Source organism: Wyeomyia smithii, chromosome 3 (genome assembly GCF_029784165.1).
Source record: "Wyeomyia smithii strain HCP4-BCI-WySm-NY-G18 chromosome 3, ASM2978416v1, whole genome shotgun sequence".
NCBI classification, from domain to species: Eukaryota; Metazoa; Arthropoda; class Insecta; order Diptera; family Culicidae; genus Wyeomyia; species Wyeomyia smithii.
Genome location: NC_073696.1, coordinates 69,473,186 through 69,486,488, shown reverse-complemented (window position 1 = coordinate 69,486,488; position 13,303 = coordinate 69,473,186). Strand labels below are relative to the sequence as shown.

The 13,303-nt window shown below is 37.3% G+C and overlaps 1 protein-coding gene across 1 annotated transcript; it reads right to left on the bottom strand.

Moving 5' to 3' along the window:
• Positions 1-1,617: 1,617 nt before the first annotated feature.
• On the bottom strand, positions 1,618-12,343 carry LOC129732115 (uncharacterized). The gene is made up of 4 exons (XM_055692635.1): positions 12,180-12,343; positions 12,082-12,123; positions 2,235-2,333; positions 1,618-2,072 (listed from the first exon to the last, which is right to left on the bottom strand). The coding sequence occupies exons 1-4, from the start codon at positions 12,180-12,182 to the stop codon at positions 1,734-1,736; spliced, it is 483 nt and encodes a 160-aa protein (XP_055548610.1). The 5' UTR covers positions 12,183-12,343; the 3' UTR covers positions 1,618-1,733.
• Positions 12,344-13,303: the final 960 nt, after the last annotated feature.

Below are 13,303 nucleotides of genomic sequence, written 5' to 3'. Positions count from 1 at the left end.
ATCGAACTAAGCAACCGTTATGCATTAAATTGTTAAAACAACGAAATTCTATTATCTCAAAGATTACACGATTTATTTGAACATAACTAGTGTCATACGAACAAGTCATCTCTCAAACTTACAAATAACAAACTTCATAACAATTTGATATACTTTTACTTTTGGTTCAAAAGTTATGGAAAGAAAAGAAATTCAAAGGCTATTTAAAACTATACCTGCTTTGATCAATATATGTGGCCTCAATATAATTTAAATGTGGTATCGTACCGTTTGAATGTTCCCGGTATCGCTCGTGATTGAATTGTTCGAAATTAAGAGTCATTTCTTTTATTTCGCTATTTCTTGAGCATTTACATTACGTCAAATTTCTTATTTTATACTTCAATAACAACATCATTATTTTAGAACCTAAACAGTGAATACACATTTATTGGATTGAAGCGTTCATGTAAATCTATTTTTACAAATAATAAGTTTGAATGAGAAAGGCTGGGTCTGACCGCTAGGTGGATTAATTTAGGTTTTTAAATTTCTAATTATTAAAAATAAATTCAATTTGATTTGATTTGTTTTGTTTTGAAATAATCTTAGGGGCCATCCACATACCACGTGGACAGATTTTCAACGATTTTTAGGCACCCCCCCCCCTCCCCTTCGTGGACAACTGTCCATATAAATTTAAAAAAAATTGTATGGACCGTGGACATTCGCCAACCCCCCCCCCCCCCAAAGCTGTACACGTGGTATGTGGATGGCCCCTTATACATTTGTACATCGATGATAAACTAATAGAACAACCTTTTTGCTGGCATGATCAAATAGTAGTGGACATTGAAACTGTACTCAAATATATCTCCTGCTGATTTACGCTTTGCAAAATAACAGTTCTCTGTACTGGAAACAATAATAAAATTCAGTTTTAGAAAACGAAGATAGTTGCATTATGCAATTGAAGTACGTTTCATAAAAGAATAAATTTACACTGCCCATTTGTTCAGCTCAAGTGTTGATCAACGGTTTGCCGAATCATGCCAGCGCTATTGGATTTTTTCCTCATTTAGGCATTTAAGTACATGTATCTATCGACTAAACTCGGTAAACGTGTCCATCCCACAAGCCATGATTCGCAGCATTCAGTTAGAACCCCACTCCTCACTCACCTGGGCCGAGAGCACGGATCGCTCTTGAAAGGGTATCCCGAGCCGGACAATGGACAATGGTTACTTCTCTTCGGGAAGAAACCGGTTTCCTTTTTTATTTCACACCAGCTTATTCAATTTGGCCGAGGTGTCGTTTTTAACAGATTTCAAGCGATTAATTCTCGCTCTCCGCTTTGGTCCGCCGAGAATCTCGCTTTTTCTGCCTCCCGGTTCGTCGTCGTTCTTTCTTGCCTTCCTTTGTGTCCGTCTCGAAAGCGGCCTTTGTCCATTTATACGCTTGCGCTCCAAAATGAGACGCACACGCAAGGGACAGAATAAAAGACGCTCGGTTCACCCGTGAAAGGAGGAAACAGGAGAGGAGAAATAATTTATACAAAAAGAAATTAAATTTATCTTCAAGCAGACAGTTCTCTATTAAAAGAGCCCAAAAGGAATCCTGTGAATAAAAGAGCAGCAATCGTTTCCTCCAAAGCACAAAAGCACATTTTTTATTCAACTTTTTCCCACTCTTTCGATCAGCATTCAACGAAATGGTTAGCTTTTCTTTTTCACACCTTAAAACGACTCGCTCGATTACTTGTTCTTGTTGAGTGCGTTCCGATTGGGATTGCCAAGTCCGGCCCGATTGCCGGGTCGATTACCACCACCGAATGTGTTTCTATTATTGGCGTTGGCATTATTGCGTCCACCACCTCCGCCGCGGCCACCCTGCTGCCCCATGCCACCGCCACCTCCACCACCTCCTCCGCCACCCTGGTTGCGACCACCGCCCTTATTCAGCTCCGCTCGGTTTCGCGACTTGGCCTGCACGTCATCCTTCACCATGTCGATCACCTCGTCCGGTATGCGCAGATATTTGATCGTACTACCGCGGATGTAACATTCGGGCATTCGCCAAAATTTATCGCCATCCTGTGGAGAGTGAGGTGTAAAAGAGCAAATTTATACACATATATTTATGTCGCTGGGCTCGTTAGTTCGTCTCCTCGAGTAGCGACACCCAATGCGGGAATCGTTCTCGGGAATCGTACCATCGCGGGTTCAACTTAAGCATACAGCAAGCTATGTTCTCACCTTTGATGTGCAGATGACCTCACGAAGATTAATGTTCATCCAGGTGTCGCAGCTTACCAAGTGACCGTTGTATGTTTCACCATTTTTGAGCTCTACCAACTGTGGGAGTTGATTTCGATTGAAAAGAGAAAAAAAATTAAAAAAAAACCCCAGAATGAATGTCTGCTGTCCGACCGAAACGAATTTTCGTTCAACAAAAGAATCCTTTTTCGGCGCGGGGGATTAGTCGTGTTAGAATGTTTCTGTATATACGATTTGGTTTGGGGTGACTTGAAGGTGACTTCAAGAGACGAACCTTGTAATTGTGTATTCGGGTTTAGGGGATACAACAACAACAACAACAAGCCAGCATGCACAAAAGGGGAGCGTTGAATTTAATTTAATTTTTGCGATCTCATCGTCTTTTCAATACTACCGGAGGCCGGAGGGTGTAGAACTTCTAAAAAATCAGTCTTTTCAAGAGGAAAAGATTAATGTCGTTCATCTCAAACTAAAGGAAAGCCCCGAAGAAAAAAGGGAATTAAACATTATCAAATACATGATTTTTCCTACTATCTTCCTAAGGAGATGACATACAAATACATCATTTTTATTTGTTCTTTTCTTTAACTTCTCCGAATGTATTGTAGCTTGTTTCCAATAATGCATAAAAATATTTGCGAGGCTTTCTCGACAGTTGATAAAAATTTCGTTATGCTCAATTTGACTCAAATCGGAAAATAGAAAGGTTATTCATGCATGTTATCTTCATCCAATTGTTAGTTCTGTGGAATATTTTCGTCAGTTTATAGTTTTCTAGTGGTCAAGTTAGTAATTTGTATCGTTTCTGGGTCCATAAACTCTGTATGTTAGTTATCCTGTTTCGAAATTCGACTTTACAGCGCGAATCTGCACGATGATAAAAACAAATGCCTCGATGCGGAAACTAAAAGAAAACCATGTACTTTTGCGTTAGTTTTGATACACAAAATAAAAACATCCCGGACGTAGGGTTCCTTGACAAATTGACCTTACGGTACACAGCAATGTTATAACAAATCAATAACGCAACTAAATGGAAATATAACAGCTCGAAATTAATGGGACGTTCCAAATAGCAAAGATGAGTAGAGGAAGATTTGCGAAACGTGTCGTGCTGCGTGTGAGCAAATAGCAAACTAATGTGTATATTATTAATTTGGTGTATCATAAGCGTCAAATTAAACCAATAACTAGGCAATGTCTTCGGTATTGTATGGAAACTGTTCCTTGCTGTCTTCTAATTTCCGAATCAACAGATACGCAAAGAGTGAGGTCGAAAACTCCAAGTGAACCGTCAAATTGAGGCTCCAAGTGAGCAAAGTAAACAAACTCAACGGGTCGTGAGTTAGGGTCCTGGGTGGAGTCGCCTCCCCGGGCGTCGGTGATTGGCACAACAACAGTGGCGGAACTAGACCGACGGAAAATAAGCGAGAATAAAAAAAAAAACTCAGGCGAGTTACTTTTCGGACAGAATGTGTGTTGCAATCAGTATAAATGTTGTGAATCACGTGCAATTATGGTTTAAACGGAAAATGTGTTCGTTATGCTCGTATTATAAGTGATGCATTGAAAATTAAAAAATTGTATAAACAAGCTTTGAAACTAAGTAATATATCCTTACAAAGTTTTGGAATTTCATTACACTTTCTAGTGCGTATAACAAGTCATGCGGAATTAAATGTGGTTGCCAGAATTGTTTGGAATAGAATACTAGCAGAGGATTGCCATATTTACTGCTTTTCTCTATTGGCCCTGACGACTCTGTTGATATTGGTTTGGTTTTTACTGGCGCAAGTGAAGGAGGGAAATAATTTTGCTTTTGTTTTCTCACATAAATTGACAATTGCATATGAGAATTCGCGTAGGTGCGAACAGCCTTAAAAATCTCTTTTACTTGTGTCAGGGCCAATACGTATTCCTTTATAACACTCTAGGTCTATGTCTCTAGGATGGGCGATAGAGATGGTCGGGTATCGGGTTTTCAAACCCGAAACCCGAGCCCGACCCGTACCCGACGGGTTCGGGTCGGGTTCGGGTTTGAAAATGTCGGGTTCAGGTCGGGTTTGGGTATGAAAACCCGAAACCCGACCATCTCTATCGCCCATCCTAGAGACACATCTATGAATCTCGGGTTCGGGTCGGGTTCGGGTTTCAAAGAAATAAAATTTTCGGGTTCGGGTCGGGTTCGGGTTTGAACGAAAAAAAAGTTTCGGGTTCGGGTTTCGACCGAAAAAAAAATCGGGTTCGGGTCGGGTACGGGTTTGAAAAACATCAAACCCGACCATCTTGGGCGATACTAGCATTGATACCAACGCAACGGTATCGCTTCTAGGGGTCGCTGTATCGAGTATTTTGGCATCGATTCTCACCGCGAGAGATGAGTTCCGGTATCGATACTTTCTTAACGATACTTGCAGCACAGACAACCAGACGCGCCTCTTCGAACAAAAATCCTGAAAAATCTTCGAAACGTTACACTCATGCACCACCATGTGAGCTTATTGCCTTTTAACTTGTTTTCGTAACGGTAACGGTTTTGTCTTTGCTAATGGGTGTGCACGCTTGCTTAAATCAACACAAGCGGCATTACTAATGGTTTTTGTCTTTGATAATGAAAAGGCAGGCTTGCTTATAGCGTCACTAGCGGCATTATTGCCCACTAAGCAAAATTTCAAAATTATCGTTATTTTTCTGGTCGATGAAATCGTCAACGAGAGGCATGTCTGTTTGGCTGTGCTTGCAGTATCGTTAGATTTTTATTTTTACCATCAACTGCCTCTCTTCAGGGATACGAGAAGTGCGGATTTGCCCCTAAATGCAGATTTGTAGAGTATGTGTGCAGATTTTTGTTGATTCGCAGATGTTTGCTGTTTTTTGAAAAGAAAAATAAGAGTCTAATACCGCTACTATCGAAGTATCGAGTATCGATACCCCTTCAACCGATTCTCCGATACCTGGTATCGAAGTTTATTGAAGTATCGCGATACCAAAAAATCGATACTTTTGTCAGTATCACCCATCCCTAACAGATCGCAGTACTAACCGTAGTGGAAGTAATCGCCTTCAAAATGTACGAAAAAACTGAAACTCATGAATGGAAATAGGGTCCTGGTATGAAATTAGCTATATTTGGATATTGGCTTTTGAGATAACACAGTAGCTTCTACAGTGTTTATTGACACAAGTGAATTGAGTAAAAACGAAAAATAGATGAATGACGTCAAGCATCAAACTGAACCTCCGAGATTATATTTGTGGAAAGTCGAATGTATTTTATATTTTAGACGTAGGACTACGTCTAACCCCACTATTTTGAGATACATTCTGCGGAAACTGGAATGAAAGATTTCAAACGGTTATACTGATGAAACCACATGACGGATCACAATAATCAATATATCGTTGGATTGTTAAAATGATGGACAATTTTGTGATTCTTCAGTTATCATTATCACTTCATTGTTCAACAGTAAAAATTCAATAAAAGTTTCAAGGTCGAATTTTCACGAACAATGTACCAATCACATGCGAGCACGCCTGGCACAGACTTCATGAGTAGACACCAACTGCCTGCTGTAATATCCTGTATAGCAGTGGCAAAAAAAAAAATTTGACAGAATCTCCCCGTCCCAATAGGTCAACCAATGTTTGCTTCTATGAGCCTAGACTATTTTGATGTCTTGAAGGTGAAGCTTTTTCGGAAAGTTCGTAACCACCTCTTCTGCTGTTAGAATGTTAATTAAACTGATGTCTTGAAAGAAAACATGCTGGCAGCAGTACCGCACCGAGCAATGTATGAATAGAGTGCTGGGCACTCGTCGCCTAAGTCGCCTAGCAGAAGAACTCGATATTCATTTGTGTGCAGTCAAGCCAAGTGAAGACTACATTGCCGCTGTCGACGTACAGTGAGGCGTGATGGGTTAACGCGTAAGAGTCGTTTTGCGATCTGAAACACAATCGAATTGCCGTTTGAATTGTCTTTTTCTTCTTCTTATTTCGTATAGTAGCAAATATCAGTATTCAATATGATTATTCAGAAATACGCTGCACCACCGGAGACAACACAATTCTGTTCATGTCGGTAGAGGCAGATAGCATTTGGTAGAGGCAGTATCTTAATTTGCTGCATTGTACACATAAATTGCGTTGTTTATTTTGGAACTCTACACTCCGTTTTTCTCAGATTTATTAAAATAACTAAATATGAAGTATTTAAAAGACAACAGAAAGCCAAAATGCTCCGTACAGATCTTTGAATAGGTAGATAATAAATCAATTCAACATGACAATCCTTGTTGCATCTCGCGGTGGCGGTATAGAGGAAAACCAAATTCATTTCACCTTGATATTAGAGTTCCCACATTTGTATTTGTATTTTCAATTAATTTTTTTTAAAATTAGCATCTTCAAGATAATATTACTTTCCATAAATACTTGTAATTTAACAACACTATCAGGGTGGCCACTCATTTTACATTTTCGAGTTCCCGCATTTTTCCCGACTTTTTCCCGCATGATTGCAAGAAATTCCCGATTGTCAAAAACGGTAACTAGGTTATGTTCTATCGACGGTTGAACGTCAATTTTTGAACCTTAAATTGAAAGTAATAGCGCATATCATTATTCATATTCTACCAAATTTGCTCGGGACATTCTACACGAACAGTTGATTAGTTACATGAAATGCAACTTTTGCCTTTCCATGGTAGACAGGTTAAATATAATTTTTGCGATTTTCTCAAATTTGCAAATCCTCCATTAAGCAGTCAATAATCGTGTTAGCTATTTTGTGCATTCATTATGTTTGTCTATCTGTCTTCTTGAAATATGATATAAGCACCGTTTTTATACAACGCATAACAACCTATTAGGGAAACAACAACAAACAAAACAGCACTTTGCGTACAAAATTTTTTTCCGTTGTTAAAATCATCGGAAAAAGTCATGCGAAGTTGAGGGTTAACATAGACTACTTAGAGTGAAAAATATTTTGATTGAATTGATTATTTAGAGAACAAAACTTGTGACACGGATTTGCGTTTTTTTTCTCAAATTAAATATAATGTTATTTTACGTTCAGGAAATACTGCGATTTAACTGTATTTGGTTTATCACGCGTTACATACACGCAAAAGTTGAAGTCTTGTACAATCATTGTGTCTTCCCGATTCGCACAAATGTTGCACAGAAATCGCACAATAAATGTGTGAAACGCATAACGCAACAGTTGTACTGCGAATACATTGACATAGATTGAAATCAGAATATATATCTTATACCGACACTTTATTTCTCACATCAAGTGTATTAGTGACTGCTCTTTCTCTCTTGCTCCTAGATTTTACATGCACGTGCGACGAGACTAGATACGTCACATATAATGTACAGGTTGCTCTTTCGCTTCTTTTTCGGTTCGGGTTGCGACGCGCAAGACGATGTCTCGTCGCTTCACGAAATGAGCGAGACACCCGTGCTGTACATACTAGATGCCAGTGTTGTTAGTCTCACTCATACTGTCGATGCGTGCTTGCTGCTATTCAAAGAAAATGCATGAAGAAGAAAAAGTATCTCGAAAGCGTGTGTGCAAAAGACTTGAAAAGCGTAACATATGTCTCGTCCTCAAGCAGAAAGGAGGAGAAAGGTTTTACTTCTCGCTCGCTTTGCAATGCTGCTTGATATCAGTTGAAACTGTTTAGGTGTAGTAGTTTGGAGCTGCCAAATACATTGGAGAAACGCTAGAGCATTAATTGCGTTATGCCCAACACGCAATCATTGTACTGGATCCGAATTACATCAACAATTGCGCTGAAAACGCACAATTTTGTACTGGTTTCGCACCATACAACTTTTGCGTGTAGATTCAAAACTTTTCAGAAGTGAATTCAGAACTTTTTCAGCATTTTGACTTGCTAGTCCATCAAAGTTGCATCTCTCTGGTCATCTGCCAACATCTTCAACTTGTTTGCATTTAGCGCTCAAAATGGTCAAGCTGATAAAAAAATGATATTGGGCACTAACATTTCAAAATAAGTGATTTTGAAACTTAAAAAAATAACCATGAAAATCAGGAAAAAGATCTTAAATTTTTATTTTTCAAATTGAAAGTCTTTTACTGCACGAATGACTTGCAGAAACCGTTGAAAAGGAAACAAATTTATTTTTAATTTCTTTTAAACTGTTTAAGAAAAAAAAATTCACTGAAATATTTCCAAATCCTTTTTATTAGGATTTTTTCTAAAGAATTTTTAGTTTTTATTTCTCCATGATCAACAATGTTCAGTTTACATTATGCAGTTTTTAAAAAATATAATAATATTTTTCGGAAATCAGCACTTTGAAATATTTGATTTAGAATATTTTTAATACTCAAAAACTGCCAACAACTTTGCCGAAAACATCGCACCAATAAAACAAATCGTTTTGGTTTCGAAAAAAAAATCTTCAAAAATTTTAACTTCTTCCGTGTTCAAATAATCAACGTTGAAACATTTGGCAACTTAGAATTCAGAAAAATAAGCCTTTTAAGATATTCAATAAATTTTTTAAATAGAACTACCATCTACAGCTTTGCCGGAAACATCACACCAATCAAGCTAATTATTCTGGCTTTTAGAATATTCAAAGTATTTTTATTTATTGGCCACAGATTTAGCAGCCAACTGTTTAGTGCACGGGGCGATTGCAGGGCTAGCGCTACGATCCTACAGACACTAACAGTCTCTCTCGAGCCGAGACACGAACCTACGACGACTGACTAGTTAGGCCATCGTACCCTAAGATCAGTTGCAAAACAAAAAGCATGTAAAAAGTCGTATGCAGCAACAAATAAAATGTTTTCTTGAAAAACCTCGCAAACGATTATGTTGTTTTCTAAGAACATTTCTCATTGTATTTACATCAAAAATAGTTTTTTTTTTCTACAGTCAAATTGTGTAATTTACAGAAAAAAATACCAATTTGAAATATGTACAGAAATTAGTTTTTCAGAAAAATCCAAAATAATGTTTGCTCTATTTTGTAATGTTTTAAGTTTGTAATGTTTTTTCAATTAACTGCTCCGCATAGCAAGTTCGTCCCAAACCCAAATTTTCACCAGCATTGAGTTTCTAAGCGGAAATGGTAGCTAGTTTCGCTAGAGTTCGCCAAATATTTCTTCAAAAAGACTAGCTGAAATAAAAATATATTTGAAAAACTTGAGAGTCAGAACAGTGTGCCACTCATTTTATCCTCAATTTGTTTATTCAAAACTACTCATAACTAGTAATGTTAGTAAGATTGTACAGTGAAACTTATTTTGCATTGCTCTTAGAAAATGAAACAGTTTCTATTGTACATATGAGAATTTATGAGCACTAAAACGTTTTCTCGATAAACTGGCAACTTCCATTCCCAGACTCCGAATCGGTTTTCAACCCCGGTTTCAATTCGCTTTACCATCTTGAGACGTTCCACAGAGTTCATTCAATTTTTATAGATAACACCAGATTTCAACCTTTCATGCTATTCTAAGACATTTGGTGTCAACATTTATTTCATTTGAAAAGCAGGACTGATAAAAGTAGTCAGCTGGTCAGCGGGTCGAAAAAAGTAAGTTTAGTGACTTTTTGGTTAAAAAGCTGACTACTGAAGAAACATGTGACTTTTAAGGGACCAACTTGCACTTCCAACTTCTCCATCATTTGTAATTGCATCATACACAATACTTTGAAAAAATCTTGGTAACAAAATCCCGATTAAATAAAAAAATTCCCGACTTTTTCCCGCATTTTCCCGATGTAATTCAATTCCCGACTTTTTCCCGCATTCCCCCTTTTTTCCGATTGAGTGGCCACCCTGCACTATGCAAACATTAATTGCTGAGGCTAATGTTGTTGATCAGTTTAGCCCGGTTTATTTTTGAAGATAACAGACATATGACTTTCAAATATGCATCTTCGTTGTTTTTTGGTATCTTGAAACTGATTTATTTTTTTCTGATTCTGTTCATTGATAAAATGTTCAAACTGACCTGGATTGAATATTAACATGTTCATAAAATTCTATGTCAATTTTAAATTTTCAGTGAATATACACTTTCGTCTAAAAACTGTAATTCATTATCGTTATTTTTTCCACGAACTTGCAACTGCAGGAAAATTTTTTAATGACAGCTTTTCGGCTTGACGATCGGTGAGTTAACCATCTTTTACAAGAAAAATAAATATAGAAGGAAGTTTAATTTATACCTAATCGTACTCAGTTTAGATCTGTATTGAAGGTTTCCTTCTCGCGTATTGAAAGAAATTGACTGTATTTGAAAAAGAGAATTGACTATAACAGTAAAACGAGCTCAAATCAAACAGAGCCTCAAAAGGATATATAAAACTATTGTAGTCCTACGTTAACTATGCGGTCGTGTCTTGGATACCACCCTCCAACTTTTTCTTCATTTGAAAATGTCTAAAAATAAATTAAACACCAACAAAAGCTTAAAACCATACTTTTCTATACAGCTAGTTGACCCGGTCAACTTCGTCCCACTCTTTTTTTACTCATAATTTAATTAGTTTTAAACACATACCTCCAAAGACTGATGGAATGCATGACGAATCTGATACTGGATACGTCCAAACTCAAAAGGCGAATTGTTTGAAATTATCGGTTTTATCGGTTATCGGAATGAAAATATCTACGCCTTGAATTTGATTGGTTCAGGTTTTTAAGCTCTGTTGGATGGTTGGTTCGTAATTTGTGGTGTCAAAACATCATAAAACAATTCTTGTACTCCAAAATCCTCACATTCTAAATATAATTTCATTTGCTTAATTAGTTTTCGTGTTAAGCAAAAAATTGTGTTTCATTTATTTAGAACCCCTCTCTTCTAGCGGAAGGGATGTTAAACCATCAGCAGGAATTATTGCAATGGCAGCCCAGATGGAGGGGCTCAAACGAGCATAACCTTCCTCGGCTCCAGAAACCCTTACATACAAACTTTTTTGCTGATTCACTGATCCGTTTTTGAGTTAAATCGTGATTTGCGGACTTCAACTTGTTTTTTTACATACTTGTTTTACATATGTACATACCTCGTAAAAAACAAGAAAAGTAGACCACCAAGAAAGTCTTTAGAGCACACAAAAAATGTCCCAGTATCAATATTTTTCCGCCCCGGGTGTCACATGAGAAAAATTTTCATACGTATCACCTTCAAAAAGGTGACATCCGTGAGATTTATTATCAGTTGGGTGGAGGTCGAGGTGAAACCCCCGAAAATTATATAAATTTGTCTCTAAGAGAATAGATTCAACCAGGTTTCAAAAACGGGTAGCTGTAGTGCAATTGAAAACGCGCGTGCTAACTCTCACAATTTTTGATAACAAGATGATTTCGGTGCAACCTGGTAGGGGTGACACCCAAATTTTCTGCCCCAGGTGTCAGCCGGTCACGCTACGCCACTGTTTACGGGAAAACTCATGTAAGTCTCAATAAAAGTTATCTTTGCTAGGGGCACCAAAATTCTCAGGAATGGTTAAAAACCTATAATCTTTATATTTTTCCAGTTTGAATTTTGGGGCAAAACATGTATTTATCAGTGTTATTATTAGGTTCAATTCCTAATCAAATCAATTAAAACTAAATTTCATAATCAAGACGGATTGCTTGTATCACAGCACCCTTTACCGGCTACCGATTACGAACGGTCTCAGACCGGTTACAGATCAAAGCAAACAAAAAATAAATGTGCCCAACCTTACTTGGTTAGTACGAAACACATTCAACTTAATCTATTACTTTCAATTCAATCAAATAAGAAAATGATTGATAAACGTTTAGGTTCGCAACTTACCATAGGATGGCTTTGAGCTGTTTTTAATAACGAGAGCGGGAGCTAAAAAGACATATTTTGTATTGATGAATATCCAGAATTTGATCGTATTAACTTACCATTTTGAGGGTATTTAAAATACTGCAGTTTTCTAGAATAAAAATAGCAGACTATTTATCGGATTATCCGGCACTACATTCGCAATGAATATAATCCAGCAATTTTAAAACTTTGGCTAGAATCGTAAACAAAAACAAACATTTGAATTGCGGTCGGTGATGTTTGACAGTTCAATGGAACGATTGGGAAACGGAATGAAACTTCGTCCACTGTGGGCCAGAGATATTTAATCTTAAAGGGAATTCGAATTGTGCTATTTCTTGGACGCGCCTATGCTTTTGCACTGGGTTGTGTGTGACTTTTTGTGGCTCCATTTCCAATGCGACCCTACCGGGGTTCCAATGTTTTGCTTGTTATATTTCGGTCATACAATAATGGCGTCTTTTCATAGGCCTGACGACGCCACAGAGGTGATTTTATCATAAGAAAAATGTTTCTGGCAGCACTTGTGTTGCCATTTCTTCTGAAACCACAAAATTGACATAAGAGAGGTTCACATATTACGAACACGCATGATAGCGAAAGCCATTATGGTGCGTAAAAAGCTGGATAGTGGAGAGAGGGGGTGAAGGAAATCGTAACAATTTGTCACGTAACGAGTAAAAGGGGTATGCAGTTACGTGATGTCACGTCAAAAACGTTTGAAAAGATAACTGAAATTGTGATATATTCAAACTGAAATTTAAAATATTTTAATTTTATTTTTCTTATCTAACTCTATAGATCATTGTACGATAATGTCACAGAATAAGACATGGACTCGTAAACTTCTTGGATCAGACTTTTCATTTTTCTCAGCTTTTCACTGTCTGATGGTGAAGAATTCATGTAGACAAAGAGTTGTCCGATCATTCTTGTATTCATACTAATTTGGTCTCATAGTTTTACATGGTTTTCTGATTTTTATATATCAGCTAAAAGGGTGCAATTTTTTGCGCAAAACGTGATTTTTAAAAAATGTTTATCGTTGTGCTTCAATTTTTAAATGAAGAATGAAAAACTGCTCGAAATGCCTTGAACGACAGTTCTCCCATATACCAGCGAACGAATTTATAACATTTCGAGCAATTTTTTGTTCTTTATTTGAAAAACGAAGGAAAACGTTGAATATGTTTTAAAAATC